The sequence below is a fragment of the Ornithorhynchus anatinus genome, chromosome 5, assembly GCF_004115215.2.
Source record: "Ornithorhynchus anatinus isolate Pmale09 chromosome 5, mOrnAna1.pri.v4, whole genome shotgun sequence".
Lineage (NCBI taxonomy): Eukaryota > Metazoa > Chordata > Mammalia > Monotremata > Ornithorhynchidae > Ornithorhynchus > Ornithorhynchus anatinus.
This window is the reverse complement of record NC_041732.1, coordinates 16,614,843-16,633,225: the sequence shown is the minus strand read 5'-3', so window position 1 is coordinate 16,633,225 and position 18,383 is coordinate 16,614,843. Positions and strand designations below refer to the sequence as shown.

The following is an 18,383-nucleotide window of genomic DNA, read 5'->3' as shown; positions in this document are numbered from 1 at the left end:
CTGGGGCTCGCAGTCTTAATCCCCATTTTACAGATATGGAAACTGAGCCGCAGAGATGTGACATGACTTGTCCAAGGTCAATCAAGGGTATTTGAGTACTTAATTTGTGCAATACAACAGAATTAGCAGACATGTTCTCTGCCCACAGGAGAAGTGGTGGAGACAGGATTAGAATCCAGGCCCTCAGACTCCTAACCTCTTGCTCTATCTACTAGGCCATGCTGCTTCTTTAATGATTTAGTGCATTTGATGGGGAGATAAATGATCAAGACCAGAACAGGGTCTCTCTTCCATCAAATAGACATTCTCTAGTCCTATTGGTTTTCCCAGGTACTAAAAGCAACACCTTGCTGGTGAGGGGAGGCTGGGAGGCCTAGTGGAAAGAGCATGGGACGGGGAGTCAGGAGACCAAGGTTCTAATCCCAGCTCCACATGAGGCTACTGGCCTTGGGCAAGTCACTGGCTTTTCTGGGCCTCAGTTTCCTCATTTGTGGACGAGAGATTGAGGCCAATCTCAAGTTAATTCTTAGCATGCGTACGCACTTGATAAATGCCAGTATTCTTATTTTCCAAATACCTGGTGGAATATTTCTCCCACAGTTGCTGAAGTAGTTTTATTTAGAGAGAAGAATCTGGAATGGTTTTACCTCTCAGATGTTGAAGGGAAGGATTTTCCCTTTATTCCACATTCCTTGGGATTCCCCTCCTCCCCACATGTAGACATCATGGACATTAAAGGGGAAAGTCCTTCCTTCAACACAGCTGCCTCCCTTTAAAAAAAAAAAAAGATCATATTTGTTATGGTGTTCTAAGCACTGGGGTAGATACAAGGTAATCAGGTTGGACACAGTCCCTGTCCCACAAGGGGCTCACAATCTTAATCCTTATTTTACAGATGAGGGAACAGAGGCCGCAGAGAAGTAACTTGCCCAAAGTCCCACCGCAGACAAGTGGTGGGGCCAGGATTAGAATCCAGGTCCTTCCGACTCCCAGGCCCGTCCTCCATCCATGAGGCCATGCTGATTCTCAGGCTCCCTGGACACAGGCTGCAGTTTTGCTGAAGCATAAGTATGATTCTGACCTCTTTACATGCTCACTTAAAAATTGAGGAAGATTTTTTTTTCCATTTTCAATTAAGGTTTTTGGTGTAAGAAAAAAAACTTTTCCCAATTTTTTAAGGTATTTAAGCACTTACTATTTGCCCAACACTATTCTAAGCACTAGGGTAGATCAAGTTAATCAGGTCAGACACTGCCTGTCCCACATGGGACTCCCAGTCTCAGTAAGAGGGAGATCAGGTATCGAATCCAGTTGAAGAAACTGAGGCAGAGAGAAATATGCCCCGGCTAGTGATATTTCACCATTTATATTCCCAAACTGAAATTTGTACTTCAGAATAGGGGAGGGGAAAGGGGAAACACACACATCAAAAATAGTGTTTTCATATTGCTTAAAGGATTCCTTTTTTTTTTTTAACCAGATGGAAAAAAAAGTAGATATTTCTATTTTCCCCACCCTCCACTCATCCTTTTTTAAAAGATCTCTCATCATGACAAGACAACATCGGTGTTAGCAAAAGTAACAGGGTCTTTCAAAATTAGGCCACAAAAGCAGCAATTCAAATGAAACAATCATTCAGTTTTAATGAGGTTTTAGGTGTAGTGACAAAAAAAATCCAATATACTACGTAAATAGGGTCAGTCACAGAATTTCCTATGCAAGCGGAGTATACAGTGGAACTTTTGGAGAAACTGTTTTTCTTTTTACATCTAGGAGCAGAATAGAAGTCACAGCAGATCAGAGAAATGATGCAAATTCCTGAACACAATTTGGTCAGAGTCTATTTTCTGACATAGATGTGGTGCAGACTGTACAATTTTACGAACGGAACTGCAGAGAATATATTCCAAACTCTTCTATTCTAGCCTAAGGATCACTAAAATAAAAGTTAACTCTTCTTAAGTGAGAAATTCAGTGTGCAAATTTTAAGTCTAGGTTCAGTTAAACTATACAGCCCGTGGTCTCTCCCACGAGCCCCTGAAACGTCTGGAACACAAACATTAGGAATCTTTCACCCTCAACTGAATTTCAGTCACAAGAAATTGTCTCATCTACAGTTCATAATAGGATGCTTCAGGGGCAGACGTAGCCGGAGGGCAATGGAAAATTGCGATTATACCATGAATTTGGGTCCATCTCAAGAGCCAATCTAGGCTGTTTTCCCCTGAATTAAACAGGCTGTCTGTCTAGACCATTCCGGATTCACTTATAGATGCAAAACTTCACTTTACTCACACAGACCAAGTTCTGGGGACTTCCGGGTAAGCACAGTCCAAGTTCTGGAGTGCTGGTAATTGAAGAATAGTAAGAATTCATGCACAGTGCATACAGCTTGAACTAGCAAAATGCAGGTACCACACAAGACACATTGCATGTCTTTACCTTAAATTAACCGATGGGGGGGAAAAAAACAACAACGAAAAAACAAATAAAAGAGCTAGACTTTTGGAAGCCAAACACCATCCCTGTTCTAAAGCAGTGAAGAGCCATGTGTTAAGAGGCTTCATTTAAGGATGGGAGGGAGGAAACAGTGAGTGGGAGTAGAAAACTCTCTTCCAATATGTCACAAACTCGAAGGCTACAGACAAGATCAGAGGCATCTAGCAGCTTTACTCCTAAATGCTAAAATCCCACAACGTTTAACCTCTCACATTCCCCTGTGGAAGGAGATCTCAAAGCCCCCTTCTCTAGGTCCCTTTAACTTGGTCATCACTTGGACCGTGTGAACAATAACCACTGTTGTCCCCATCCCTCCCCACCAGCCCAAAAAAGAAAAGTTTTTGAAAGGGGATGGGGTAGAAATGGTGGGTGGGGGGGCTTTGGCTGTTTCCCACAAAAAGCTCAACCAAACCAATTCATGCTTCCATGCCGTCGTCTCAGTTGGAACTATAGTCCCCATTCCCAGCAGAATCCAACACGGCCAGAAGGGCCGGATAACCCAAGTATCAAGAGTCGTCACAAAGAAATCTGAGAAACATAACATTTTAATAGATGAAATAAATACTCCAGTACATGCAAGATAAAAAATGACATTGAAAAAAAATCACTTGTTATAGTGTAAATTCTTTAAACACTCACAGTAGCTTTTCCCCCAGTTTGTAAATTGCCTGGCAAGTCGTAACTTCCACTCTCTCTCGCTAACCTAAGACTTGATTTAAAAAAAAAAAAAAAAAAAAAAAAACAAAAAAAACTAAAACCCAAACCCAGGACAGAACACTTCCCCCCCCTCCCCGAAAGGTAGCTACATCCATCATCTAGTTGTCTGATGTGTGAAAACTGAGGTAACCTTTTTTTTCTTTTTTCAGAGAAACACAAAATCAACCCAGCCTCCTTCCTGCGCCCCGCAACGGTACAGTGTGGACGGCAGACAGACAGACAGGACTTTCTTCAAGAGGCCAAAACCGCACCCAGCACGATTCCAGCTCATTTCTCCGGGCCCTGGCTCTGCCTCTGCCCCTGCCCCTGCCCATCCCAGAGTGTCCCCCTCCATCCCCGCCCCCTTCCCCCTGGGGGCCGCTGAGGTGCGGAAACCGCACTCGGTGATGATGAACGTGGGGGGGGCGGGCGTGCGGCCCGGGGACGGAGAGGAGCGAGGGGCGTGCGTGTGTGCATGCGGGCCCCCCCTCCCCCCCGAGGGGGAGGCTGGGGAGGAGAGCGGGCCTTCTGCAGGGAGAGTCCAGTCTTTGGTAGGGCGTGGGCCTGGGGGACGGTGGGCGGCTCCGCTTCGCGCCGGGAGGGTTAATTCACGGAATCGGCCCCCTCGGGCGGTAGAGTCCTGGGCGAGGAGCGGTCCCTCAGCGCCTGCGAGAGCAGGTCGCAGCCCTCGGAGACGGCGCAGGCCGAGTTGCGCAGCCGCTCGCGGTGCTCGCCCGTCTTGGCGCCCCCGTCGGGGTGCTGGGCGATCTCCCTGAGGCACTGGGTCAGCAGCACGCAGGCCGACACCACGCTCATGGCCCCGCCGAGGATGGCCGTCTGGACCGCCTTGCCCTCGGGGCTGACGGCGGCGGCGCGGCCGAGGAACTGGGGCTCGGTGGCGAAGCCGGCCAGGGCCCCGACGGCGTGCACCAGGGGCCCGCTGAAGAGCGCGCAGCGGCCGCGGGCCAGCTCGCTGGGGGCCGCCTTGACCTCCCGCACGCAGGCCAGCAGGGCCGAGGCGCTGGTGCTCATGCAGCGCACGGCCAGCTTGAACTGCTCGCGGGCGAAGCGGTCCCGGGAGCCCTCGCTGGCCAGGGCGCAGGCGTCCGTGAGGAAGCGCAGGTGGCGCGACAGGCCCTGCGACACCTCCAGCAGCAGCGCGGGGGTCAGCTCGGCCAGCGGCGTGGCCCGCAGCAGCGCGCAGCCCTGCTCCACCTCGTGCCGGCTGCGGGTCACCCGGTAGCGGTCCACGAGGCCCGGCTGCGCCGGCTGCGCCCCCGGGGTGGCCACGGCGGCCAGGTAGGCCGCGTGGGCCGAGTACTCGGTCAGCGACACCACCAGCTCGCCCAGCTCGCCCAGGCTGTCCCCGGCCTCGGCGAAGCGGCCCATGTTCAGCTGGCTCTGCACGTCGTGGGTCAGGATGGACAGGCCCTTGGTGCGCGCGATGATGGTGTCCCGGCACTTCTCGAAGGACTCGCCCCCGGACGAGGGGGGACACAGCGGGGCCCCGGCGGCGGCGGCGGAGGAGGAGGAGGAGGAGGAGGAAGAAGAGGCGGCGGCGGGCGGCCCCTCGGGCAGCACGGGCCGCGCCTCGCTGGACAACAGCAGCAGGTCGGCCACCAGCTGCATCTTCACCTTGCAGTGGTCGCAGACCGACACGAGCCTCCTGCGCTGCTGCGAGCCGCCGCCGGCCGCTCCGGGCAGGCCGGGCGCGGGAGGAGCGGGAGCCGCCTCGCCAGTGGCCTTCCCCGAGCCCCCGCTAGCCATCGCGCCGGGGGGGCCCTGGCCGGCCGCTCGGCCGCCCGTTTCCGCCGCCGTGCCCAGCAGCCCCGGAGCCGGCCCCGCTGAGCTGGGCAGGGCCGCGCTGCCTTCCCGGCACCATCATGCCATCCACCGGGGCGACCGGGCGGCAGCGGGCAGAGGCCGGGGGGGTGGAGGGGGCGGGCGGCCCGGCGCGGCTGTTCCCGCCCTGCGCCCGGGGGACACCGAGACGCGGTGCCGGCCGCCCCCGGCCCGCCGGCCCGCTCCTTCGCCCTCTCCTCCCGAGGCCACAAGCCGGGGCCACCGAGGGACGGAGCGGGCCCGAGGGGCGCCGCACGTGCCGCCGGCCCGGGGACCGCCCGCCCGCTCAGCGGCAGCCGCAGCGGCAGCAGGCGCCGCCGGCTCGTTGCGGCCCCCGCGGGCGCATCTCCTGTCCTCCGTCCCGCAGGCCGGACGCGGGCGTCGGCCCCGCGCAGGGCGTGGCCCGGGGCTGGGGGATGGGGAGGGGGGAGCCCGGACGGCGGCGGCGAGGAGGGCCCCGGGGGGCGGGGGGGGGGGGCGGGGGAGGGAAGCGGCTCCTCCTGGGCCGCGTCACTGGCCGCGGCTTCCCGGGCTCCGCGGGGACAAGCGCCGGGCTCGCCCGCGGCCCGGATCCATCCTTTCGCCCGCCGGCCGCCGCCTCCGCCGCTGCTGCTGCCGCCGCTGCCTCGGCTTCCTCGTCCGGAGGGCTCGGCCCGGGGGCATCGGTGGGGACGCTTCGGTCCGCACGCCCCGCACCCACCCCGCTCTGTGCAGCGGCGCGGCGGGCCCGGCCCGGCCCGGCCCGGCCCGGCCCGGCTCGGCTCAGACGCGCCCCGCACCCAAGGGAGGGGTCCCGGACCGGCCGCGGTTGCTGCTGCTGCTGCTGCTGCTGCTGCTTCTCCTGTTATAGCGGCGGCGGAGGGGGCGACGACCACCACCAGCCGCCCGCCCGCCGGCTCCTGCCATTTTGGTGGACGAGCCCCACGGCGGGCCCGAACAAGAGTCCAAATCGAAAGGACGGAGGCGGGGAACCCGAGCCGCCTGCTTCCCTCTCTGGGCGCCGAGTCGTGGGGAGCCCGCAGACGCCGCACGGGGAGGGAGGGAGGGGGGAGGCAGGCAGGAGGGAGGGAAGGAAGGAGGGAGGAAGGAGGGAGGGAGGGAGGAGGGAGGGAGGGAGGCGCCGACTGGCTCCGCGCACGCGCAGCGGCCCCTCTGCCGATCTTTTGTGTGGCGTCGCCGCCCGCCGCTTAAATCTGGGTCCCGCCCCCGCCCCGCCCCCTCCCGGCCCCGGCGCTTGCGCACTGCGGCGCGGCCGCTCCTCTCGGGAAGCGTCGGGCCTGTGTTGCGCCGCGGCCTCCTCCCCTTCCACTCCCTCCCTCCCTCCCTCCCTTCCTCCTCGCCCCACCCCTCCCTCGGACTCTTCCCTCCCCCATCCCTCTTTCCGCCCACACCCTCCCCTTCCTCCCTCATCCCTCTTCTCTCCCACACCTCCCCTTCCTCCCTCCCCCCTCCCTCTCCCATCCTTAGCCCACCCCTCCTTCCTTCCCCCCCTTCCTCTCCCATCCCTCCCTCCTAGCCCTCTCCCTCCCCGACCTCTCCCTGTCCTTCCTCCCTCCCACAGCCCTCTTCCCTCATCCCTCTCCTCCCCCCTCCTCTCAATCGATCAGTCAAGCAACATGGCCTAATGGATAGAGCGCAGGCCTGGGAGGCGGAAGGTCATGGGTTCTAAGTCTGGATCCACCACTTGTCTGCTGTGTGACTTTGAGCAGGTCACGTCGCTTCGCTGGGCCTCAGTTACCTCATCTGTAAAATGGGGATTGAGACTGTGAGCCGCACGTTCAGTCGTTCATTCAGTCGTATTTATTGAGCGCTTACTGGGCATAGAGCACTGTACTCAGCGCTTGGAAAGTACATTTTCGGTGACAGATAGAGACAATTCCTACCCAACAATGGACTCACAGTCTAGAAGGGGGAGACAGACCAAACAAAACAAATAGGCATGGGACAGGGACTTTGTCCAACCTGCCTTGCTTGTATCTATTCCGTTCCAGCGCTAGTACAGTGCTTGGTACATAGTACTTAAATACTAACATAAGTATTTAACAAATACCATTAGTAGTAGTAGTATTTATTGAGCACTTGCTATGTCCAGAGCCTTGTACTAAGCGCTTGAGAGAGGACAACACAAGAGAATTCGCAGACAAGTTTCCTGCCTATAACAAGCTTAGTCTGTAAGACGTTTTCTCAAATATCCTAACTTCATTGTGGTATTTGTTAAGCACTTACTAGGTACTAAGCACTCCTCCATCCCTCTTTCCTCCCACACCCCCCCTTCCTCCCTCCCTCAGCCTTTATCCCTCCTCCCTCACCCATCCCTCCCCTATCCCTGCTCCTTCCCCTATCCCTTCTCCCTCCCTCATCCTTCTCCCTCCTCCTCCTTCCCACCTTCCCTCCTCTCTCCCTCCCTCAAACGATCGCATTTATTGAGCACTTACTATGGGCAGAGCACTGTACTAAGCACTTGGGAGAGGAGAACACAAGAGAACTAGCAGACATGTTCCCTGCCCTTAACAAATACCATGAAAAAAACCCCAAAACCTATTGATGGGATCCCTCAAGGTTCCGTTATGAGTCCTCTTCTATTCTCCATCTACACCCACTTCCTTGGAGAACTCATGCTTTCCCAGCTCTATCTCCAGCTCCCTCTCTGCAGTCTCGCATTTCCTCTTGCCTTCAAGACATCTCTACTTGGATGTCCTCCCGTTACCTCAAGCTTAACATGTCCAAAATGGAACTCCTTTTCTTCCACCCAAACCCCATCTTCCCCATGATTTTCCCATCACAGTAGACAGCACCACCATCCTTCTTGTCTCACAAGCCCATTACTTTGGCGTTATCCCCGACTCCTCTCTCTCATTCAACCCACATATTCAATCCATCACTAAATCCTATTGGTCCCACCTTCACAACATCGCTAAAATCCACCAATTCCTCTCCATCCAAATTGCTACCACGTTAATGCAATCACTCATCCTATCCCGCCTGGATGACTGCATCAGCCTCCTTGCTGACCTCCCTACCTCCTGCCTTCTCCCACTCCAGTCCATACTTCACTCTGCTGCCCAGATCATTTTTCGATAAATGTGTTCAGGTCATGTCACTGCACTCCTCAAAAAACTCCAGTGGATGCCCAACCACCTCAACAGCAAACAAAAACTCCTTTAAAGCCTACCATTGGCTTTAAAGCACTCAGTCACCTTGCCCCCTCCAACCTCACCTTGCTACTCCTACTACAACCCAGCCTGCAAACTTTGCTCCTCTAATGCTAACCTTCTCAATGTACTTTGAACTCGTCTGTCTTGCTGCCGACATTGTGCCCACGACCTGCTTCCGGACCAAAACGCCCTCCCTCCACAAATCTGACAGACAATTACTGTCCCCCTCTTCAAGGCCTTTTTGAAGGCACATCTCTTCCAGGAGGCCTTTCCTTTCCTCTTCTCCCATTCCCTTCTGCGTCACCCTGACTTGCTCTCACCCTAACTTGTTCCCTTTGTTCTTCCCCCTTCCCAGCCCCACAGCTCATAAGTACATATCTGTAATTTATTCATTTATATTAATGTCTGTCACCCCGCTCCTCTAGACTGTGAGCTCATTTTGGGCAGGGAATATATCTGTTTATTGTTCATTCATTCATTCAGTCATATTTATTGAGTGCTTACTGTGTGCAGAGCACTGTACAAAGCCCTTGGGGAGTACAGTTCAGCAACAGATAGAGACAATCCCTGCCACAACGGGCTCACAGTCTAGAAGGGGAGAGACAGACATCAAAGCAAGGAAACAGGCATCAGTTGCATCATTATAAATAAATAGAGAATTATAGATACATATCATTAATAAAAATAAATAGAATTATAATTATAAGTATGAACTTATATACCCAAGTGCTGTGGGGCGGGAAGGGGGTGAGAGCAAAGAGAGTGAGTCAGGGTGATGTGGAAGGGAGGGGGAGCAGAGGAAAGGGGGGCCTCAGTCTGAGAAGGCTTCCTGGGGGAGGTGAGCTTTCAATAGGGCTTTGAAGGGGAGAAATGTGCTAATTTGGCAGATTTGAGGAGGGAGAACATTCCAGGCCAGAGGCAGGACATGGGCCAGGGATCGACAGAGGGACAAGCAGGAAGGGGGCACAGTGAGAAGATTAGTACCAGAGGAGCAGAATGTGTGGGCTGGGATGTAGAAGGAGAGAAGGGAGGTGAGGTAAGAAGGGGCAAGGTAATGGAGAGCTTTGAAGCCAGTAGTGAGGAGTTTTTGCTTGATAGGGAGATTGATAGGCAACCACTGAAGATTTGGGGTGGGGGGGGGGCGGAGGATGACATGCTCAGAACGTTTCTGTAGAAAGATAATCCAGGCAGCAGAGTGAAGTATAGATTGAAGCGGGGAGATACAGGAGGTTGGGAGGTCCGAAAGGAGGCTGATGCAGTAATCCAAGGGGAATAGGATGAGTGATTGTACTAACTTGTAGCAGTTTGGATGAAGGGGAAAGGACAGATCTTGGTGATGTTGTGAAGGTGAGACAGGCAGGTTTTGGTGAGGATTGAATATGTGGGGTGAATGAGAGATCGGAGTCAAGGATGACACCAAGGTTGCGGGCCTGTGAGACTGGAAGGATGGTAGTGCAGTCGACAGCGACGGGAAAGTCAGTGAGAGAACAGGGTTTGGGAGGGAAGATAAGGAACTCAGTCTTGGACATGTTGAGTTTTAGGTGGTGGGAGGACATCCCAGTGGAGATGTCCTGAAGGCAAGAAGAGATGCGAGCCTGGAGGGAGGGAGAGAGAACAGGGGAGATGTAGATTTTGTTGTCAGCTGCGTAGAGATGATAGTTGAAGCCGTGGGAGCGAATGAGTTCACCAAGGGAGTGAGTAAAGATGAAGAACAGAAGGAGATCAAGAGCTGACCCTTCAGGAACCCCTACAGTTAGGGGATGGAAGGGGGAGGAGGAGCCCTTGATGGAGACTGAGAATGAATGGCCAGAAAATAAGAGGAGAACCAGGAGAGGACGGAGTCGGTGAAGCCAAGGCTGGATAATGTCTGTTTATTGTTGTATTGTCCTCTCCCAAGCGCTTAGTACAGTACTCTGCACACAATAAGCACTCGATAAATATAACTGAATGAATGAATGAACACTTTTCCTGCCCCTGTCAGGGTTAGTGCTTAATGCAGTCACATGATTCTCAGTGATGGGGTGCAGGAATGTGAGAGAGGGGACCAGGTGAAAGTGTGATTGATTGAGAGTGAGCAGGGTTGGAGGAGTGTGTATTAAGGGAGGTGGGTGATGGGAGGAAAGTGTGTCTAGCTGAGGAGGCAAAGGCCTTTGTATCTGCCTGTCTTCAGGAGGAACATTCAGTCCATATTTCCCCATTCCTCAAGAAGCTTCGGTGGTTGCCCATCCATATCAGCATCAAAATGAAATTCCTCACTGTCAATCACCTTGCCCCCTCCTACCTCACCTCGCTACTCTCCTACTATAACCCCAGCTGCCCACTTCACTCCTCTAATGCTAACCTTCTCACTGGACCTCAATCTCGTCTATTTCACTGCCAACGTGAGTCCTGCCTCTGGCCTGGAACACCCTTCCTCTTCAAATACAGATAATTACTCTCCCCACCTTTAAAGCCTTACTGAAGACACATCTCCTCAAAGAGGCCTTCCCTGGCAAAGCCCTCATTTCCTCTTCTCCCGCTCCCTTCTGCATTGCCCTTGCATCTGGATTTGCATCCTTTATTTACCCCTCCCTCAGCCCCAGAGCATTTATGTTCATATCCACAATTTATTTATTTATAGTGATCCCCCTCTAGACTCTAAGCTGGGCAGGGAACATGTCTACCAACTCTGTTATACTGTCCTCTCCCAAGCACTTAGTACACAGTGAGCACTCAACAAATATGAGCGATTGCTCTACACACAGTAAGCACTCAATAAATACAGTTGACTGATTGAATTCCCTACACTTACACATCTCCCAGTATACTAAATACACCCAAACACAGAGAACTTGATCTGGGCCTAGGTCAGAGGGCAACACAAACACACCTTTAAAAGAACAAATGGTATTTGCTAAATGCTTACTATATGTCAGGCACTGTTCTAAGCACCAGGGTAGATATAAACTAATCAGGTTGAACACAGTCCTTGTCTCTTGTGGAGCTCACAGCCTTAACCCCCATTTTACAGATGAGGTAACAGAGGCATAGAGAAGTGACTTCCCCAAGGTCACACAGCAGATTAGCAGCAGAGCGGGGAGTAGAACCCAGGTCCTTCCAACTCACAGGCCCGTGTTCTATCCAGTAGGCCATGCTACTGGTTGACTGATTACTGACTGATAGAAGCATGTTGTTCTCTGTCCAGGACAGAGTATATTTTCAGGTACATACTTTTATCTTGTTTAAAAGGCATCCGTGGGAGGATGTATTGATAGGACACCAGGAGACTTTGGTAATGTCCAATCCATCAAATGTATTTATTTATTTAATAAATATTTAGTAAATAATAAATTATTAGTGTATAATAAATATTTAATGAAATGTAATAAACCTACATAAATATTTATTTATTCATTCATTCATTCATTTTTATTAATGTCCATCTCCCCCTCTAGACTGTAAGCTCGCTGTGGGCAGGAATATGTCTGTTGTTAGACTGTACTCTCCCAAGCACTTATTACAGTTCTTTGCTCACAATAAGTGCTCAATAACTACGATTGAATGAATTAATGAATGATATTTATTGAAAGCTTATTATGTGCAGAGCACTGTACTAACAGCTTGGGAGAGTACAATATAAGAGAATTAGCAGACACATTTCCTGCCCATGACGTGCTTATTAAGTGACTCTGGCCAATCTGATTAGCTTTTATCTCCCACAGTGCTCAGAAGAGTGCCTGGCGCATAGTAAGCATTTAACACATACTATTTCATTTCATATTTCATACCAATTCTGTTGAATTGTACTCTCCCAAGCACTTAGTAAGGTGCCATGCACACAGTAAGCGCTCAATAAATACCATTAATTGATTGACTGTTTACTTTCATTCATTCATTCAATCATATTTATTGATCTTTTACTAGATTCAAAGCACTGTACTAGGTGCTTGGAATGTACAATTTGGCAACAGATAGAGACAATCCCTGCCCAATAACGGGCTCACAGTCTAAACGGGGGAGACAGACAGAAAAACAAAACAGAACAAAACAAAACAGGTAGTCTGGTGTAAATATCATCAAGATAAATAGAATCATAGATATGTACACATCATTAACAAAATAAATAGAGTAATAATATATACAAATATGCACAGTGCTGTGGGGAGGGGAAAGGGGAAGAGCAGAGGGCAGGAGGAGAGGGAATGGGGAAGGGAGGAGGATCAGTGGGAAGGGGGGCTCAGTCTGGGAAGGCCTCCTGGAGGAGGTGAGCTCTCAGTAGTTTTTTGAAGAGGGGAAGAGAGTTAGTATGTTGCATGTGAAGAGGGAAGGCATGCCAACAGCGGTAGGACAAGGGCCAGGGATCGACGATGGGACAGGCGTGAATGAGGGACCGTGAGAAGGTGAGGAGGAACCAGAAAACATACTCTGTCCTGGACAGAGAGCAACATGCTTCTATCAGTCAATAATCAATCAACCAGTAGCGTGGCCTAGTGGATAGAACATAGACCTGGGAGCCGGAAGGACCTGGGTTCTACTCCCGGCATACTGTGTGTATGGCACCTTACTAAGTGCTTGGGAGAGTACAATTCAACAGAATTGGTATGAAATATGAAATGAAATAGTATATGTTAAATGCTTACTATGCACCAGGCACTCTTCTAAGCACTGTGGGAAGCAGTGTGGCTCAGTGAAAAGAGCGTGGGCTTCGGAATCAGAGGTCATGGCTTCGACTCCCGGCTCTGCCACTTGTCAGCTGTGTGACTGTGGGCAAGTCACTTAACTTCTCTGAGCCTCAGTTACCTCATCTGTAAAATGGGGATTATCTGTGAGTCTCACGTGGGACAAACTGATTACCCCGTATCTGCCCCAGCGCTTAGAACAGTGCTTTGCACATAGTAAGTGCTTAACAAATACCAACATTATTAGATTGGCCAGGAGGAGGCAGAGAAACGGAGTGTACAGGGTGGGCAGTAGAAGGAGAGAAGGGAGGTGAGGTAGGATGGAGAATTTTGAAGCTAAGAGTGAGGAGTTTTTGTTTCGTGCGAAGGTTGATAGGCAACCACTGGAGGCTTTTGAGGAGGGGAGTGACATGCCCAGAGCGTTTCTGTAGGAAGACGATCCGGGCAGCGGAATGAAGAATAGACTGGAGCGGGGAGAGATAGGAGGAAGGGAGATCAGAGAGGGGGCTGACACAGTAATCCAGTCGGGATATTATGAAAGCAAGGTAGCAGTTTGGATGGAGATGAAAGGGTAGATCTTGGCGATATTGTGAAGGTGAGACCGGCAGTTGCTGGTGACGGACTGGGTTTGTGGAGTGAATGAGAGAGCAGCGTCAAGGATGACACCAAGGTTGTGGGCCTGTGAGATGGTAGTGCTGTCCATAGTGACAGGGAAGGCAGGGAGAGGTCAGGGTTTGGGAGGGAAGATAAGGAGCTCAGTTTACAGAACCCCTAATCTGTGTAGTCTTGTGGGCAGGAATCATGTCTAATTACTAGGTTGTATTCTAGTCTCCTAAATGCCTATTGCAGTGCTCTGCACACAGGAAACATTCAATAAATACCATCATCTGACTGATACTTGTTAACTGTTCAGGGGTGCTAATTCGGGGTCCACCACTTGTCTGCTGTTTGGATTTGGTCAAGTCTCTTCACTTCTAGGTGCCTCAGTTACCTCATCTATAAAATGGGGATTTAAGACTGTGAGCCTCATGTGGGACAGGGACTGTGTCCAACCTGATTTGCTTGTATCCACCCCAGCACTTAGTACACTGCCTGGCACATAGTAAGCGCTTAACAAAAACCACAATTATTACTATTATTACATAAGCAGGTCAGACATAGTCCCTGTCTTAAAGGGACAAAGTACAAGTATCTTATCCCTAATTTTACAGATGAGGAAACGGAGGTATCTAGAAGTATCATGGCTTGCCCAAGGTCAAACAGCCGGTAAGTGGCAAAGCTGGGATGAGGACCCAGGTGCCCTGACTCCCAGGATCGTGTGCTTTCCATTTCCTCTCCACCCTAATTAATAATAATAATAATAATAGTGGTATTTGTTAAGTGCTTACAATGAATCAATAACTGTTCTAAGAACTGGGATAGATAGAAGCTAATCAGATTGGACACAGTCCCCATCTCACATGGGGCTCCCAGTCTTCATCTCCATTTTACAGATGAGGTAACTGAGATCCAGAGAAGTGAAGTGACTTGCCCAAGATCACAGTAGATAAGTGGTGGAGCCAGGCTTAGAACCAAAGTCCTTCTGACTCCCAGACCCAGAATCGATCAATCCTTCGTATTTCTTTGAGCATTAACTGTGTGAAAGAGCACTGTTCTAAGCTCTTGGGAGAGTACAATATAACAACATTACAGAGTTGGTAGATGATGTTCCCTGCCCACAACAAGCTAAAGACAGGGAGGATGCTGTGGGCAACTAGCCCAATTAGAGTCCCTGTACTTATTCCCAGTGCTTTATATAGTGTACTGAACACTGATAGGGGCTCAACAAATGACAAAAAGAATAAAGTTGAAGAAAGACAGGGTGATTTCTAGGGGAAGTTGGCCTTATTTGATCTGCTAGAATTCTTTGGGAGAATCAATAAGCAGGTGGATAGAAGGGAACCTGTGGACTTCCTACATATCAGTCCTACTTCCTACATGTCCTACTTCCTACATGTCAGTCAGTCATATTTATTGAGCGCTTACTGTGTGCAGAGCATACTATGTCTGTGTGTAGAGAACTGTACTAAGCACTTGGGAGAGGACAATATAACAATATAGCAGGCACATTCACTGCCCACAATGAGCTTACAGTCTAGCGGACATGTGAGACGGGCTTTGTCCATCACAGTTTTCTTGTACCTACCCAAGTGCTTGACTCATAGTAAGCCCTTAACAAATAATGTTGTTATTATTACAGTACATGCTTAAACACCAGGGCTAATTTACTGCTCAGATGAGCCAAAATAACAAACATAACTGAAAGAATAATCAAAAGTACCTTTTGATTGTTGGCACTTGAACCAGTAATAATAAGAATTGTGGTATTTGTTAAGCGCTTACTATGTGCCAGCCACTGTATTAAGCGCTGGGGTGGGTACAAGCAAACTGGGTTGAGCAAAGACCCTGTCCCATGTGGAACTCACAGTCTCAATCCCCATTGTACAGATGAGGTAACAGAGGGACAGAGAAGTGAAGTGACTTCCCCAAGGCCACACAGCAGACAAGTGGCAGAGCCGGGATTAGCACGCAAGTCCTTCTCACTCCCAGGTCCGGGCTCTATCCACTACTCCATGCAGTGAGAAGCAAGGCAGCTTAGTTGATAGAGCCCGGTCCCAGGACCTAATCCTGGCTCCGCCTCTTGTCTGCGGTGTGACCTTGGGGAAGTGGCTTAATTTCTCCATACCTCAGTTGCCTCATCTGTAAAATAGGGATTAAGATTGTGAGCCCCACATGGGACTGGGACTGTGTCCAACCTAATTAGTCTGTATCTACCCCAGCGCTTAGTAATAATAATAATAGTGTTGGTATTTGTTAAGAGCTTACTATGTGCAGAGCACTGTTCTAAGCGCTGGGGTAGATACAGGGTAATCAGGTTGTCCCACATGAGGCTCACAGGTAATCCCCATTTTACAGATTAGGTAACTGAGGCATGGAGAAGTTAAGTGACTTGCCCACAGTCACACAGCTGACAAGTGGCAGAGCCGGGAGTCGAACCCATGACCTCTGACTCCCAAGCCCGGGCTCTTTCCACTGAGCCACGCTGTACTCTGCCTGACACAGAGTGAGTGCTCAACAAATACCATTTTTTAAAATGTGTGGCCTAGTGGAAAGGGCGTGGGTCTAGGATTTGAGACTGTAATCTCATTGTGTGTAGGGAATGTATCTGTTTGTTGTTATAGTTACTTAGAACAGTGCTCTGCACACAGTGCTCAATAAATATGAGTGACTGACTGACCGAGTATAGGGTTCTAATTCCAGCTCCAACATTTGCCTGCTGTGTGACATAGGGCAAGTCACTTGATTGTTCTGAGCCTCTGTAAATCTGTAAATGGGGATTACATGTTCTTCCTCCCACTTGGACTGTGAGTCCCAGAAGGAATTAAGATTGGGGTCAATCTGCTGATCTAATAATAATAATAATAATAATAATCGTGGTATTTTTAAGTGCTTACTAGGTACTAGGCACTGTACTAAGCATTGGGGTAGATCCAAGCAAATCAGTTTGGACACATTCCTGTATAACATGGGGCTCATAATCTTAATCCCCATTTGACAGGTAACAAAACTGAGGCACAGAGAAGTTAAGTGACTTGCCTAAAGTCACAGATCAGACAAGTGGCAGAGTGGGATTAGAACTCAGGTCCTTCTGATTCCCAGCCTGGCCCAGGCTTGGGAGTCAGAGGTGGTGGGTTCTCATCCTGGCTCCGCCACTTGTCAGCTGAGTGACTTTGGGCAAGTCACTTCATTTCTCTGTGCCTCAGTTACCTCATCTGTAAAATAGGGGTTAAGACTGTGAGTCCCACATGGGACAACATGACCTTGTATCTACCCCCCAGTGCTTAGAACAGTGCTTGGCACATAGTAAGTACTTAACCCTCTATCCCAGAGCTTTATTCATTCATTCAATCATATTTATTGACACATTCAATCGTATTTATTGACACAGGCTTGACACATAAGTGCTTCTCACAAGCCAAGACTATTATTTAGTGTACCCTTTGACAACGAAGGCCACTGGACAACCCCGCCCCCACTGCAACTCTCTCAGGGCAACAAATTGCTGGGAAATTAACCAAAACCCTAACTCTAACCCTTACCTTCATTCTAAGCCTAACCCTAGCCTTAACCCGAAGGGTAACTCTAACAAAAACCCTACCACCCCTGGGGCTAACCCTAGCCATAACCTTATTCCTGTCACTAAGCATTTCATTCTGAGTATGAGGCAGAACTCAGAAAGGGGATCAGGGGCAGAAAATCAGAGAAAGGGAAAGAGGAGGAAAAGGAGGAGGGAGTGGGGAAAGAAAGGGAGTTAGGGGAAGGAAACAGCATGGCCTAGTGGAAAGAGCATGGGCCTGGGAGTCAGCGGACTTGAGTTATAATTCTAGTTCCACTACTTGTCTCCTGGGGGACCTTGGGCAAGTCACTTCACTTCTCTGGGTCTCAGTTATTTCATCTGTAAAATGGGGATTAAGATTGTGAGCCCCATGTGGGACAGGGACTATGTTCAACTCTATTTATTTATACCCCCCAGCACTTAGTACAGTGCCTGGCACATAGTAAGGTCTTAACAACAATCTGTCACCAACACCTGCCAGTCTCACCTTTACAGTATCGCCAAGATCCGCCCTTTCCTCTCCATCCAAACGGCTATCGTGCTGGTACAAGCTCTCGTAATATCCCGACTGGATTATTGTGTCAGCCTCCTCTCTGATCTCCCTTCCTCCTGTCTCTCCCCACTCCAGTCTATTCTTCATTCTGCTGCCTGGATCATCTTCCTACAGAAACGCTCTGGGCATGTCACTCCCCTCCTCAAAAACCTCCAGCGGTTGCCTATCAACCTCCACATGAAACAAAAACTCCTCACTCTTGGCTTCAAAGCTCTCCATCACCTTGCCCCCTCCTACCTCACCTCCCTTCTCTCTTTCTACTGCCCACCCCGTACGCTCCGCTCCTCTGCCGCTCACCTCCTCACTGTCCCCCGTTCACTCCTATCCCGCCATCGACCCCTGGGCCACGTCCTCCCGCTGTCCTGGAATGTCCTCCCTCCTCACATCCGCCAAACTAACTCTCTTCCCCTCTTCAGAGCCCTACTGAGAGCTCACGTCCTCCAAGAGGCCTTCCCAGACTGAGCCCTCCCTTTCCCTCTGCTCCCCCTCCCCTCCCTCCACCCTCTGCTCCTCCCCTTCCCCTCCCCTCAGCACTGTGCTCATTTGCATATATTATTTTTTACCCTATTTACTTTGCTAATGAGGTGTACATCCCCTTTATTCTATTTATCTTGATGATGTCTTTTTTTTGTTTTGTTCTGTTTTGCTTTGCTGTCTTTCTCCTCGGTTTAGACTGTGAGCCTGTCATTGGGCAGGGATTGTCTCTATATGTTGCCGAATTGTACATTCCAAGCACTTAGTTCAGTGCTGTGCACATAGTAAGCGCTCAATAAATACCACTGAATAAATGAATTATTATTTTTATAACTTGTCTGTGACTCAGT

At 50.6% G+C, this 18,383-nt stretch overlaps 1 protein-coding gene across 1 annotated transcript; it reads right to left on the bottom strand.

Annotated features, from left to right (window-relative positions):
• Window positions 1–1,617: 1,617 nt before the first annotated feature.
• On the bottom strand, window positions 1,618–5,463 carry TLNRD1 (talin rod domain containing 1). Its single transcript, XM_001512301.3, has one exon. It carries the CDS (start codon window positions 4,960–4,962, stop codon window positions 3,799–3,801), a length of 1,164 nt encoding a protein of 387 aa, XP_001512351.2. The 5' UTR covers window positions 4,963–5,463; the 3' UTR covers window positions 1,618–3,798.
• Window positions 5,464–18,383: the final 12,920 nt, after the last annotated feature.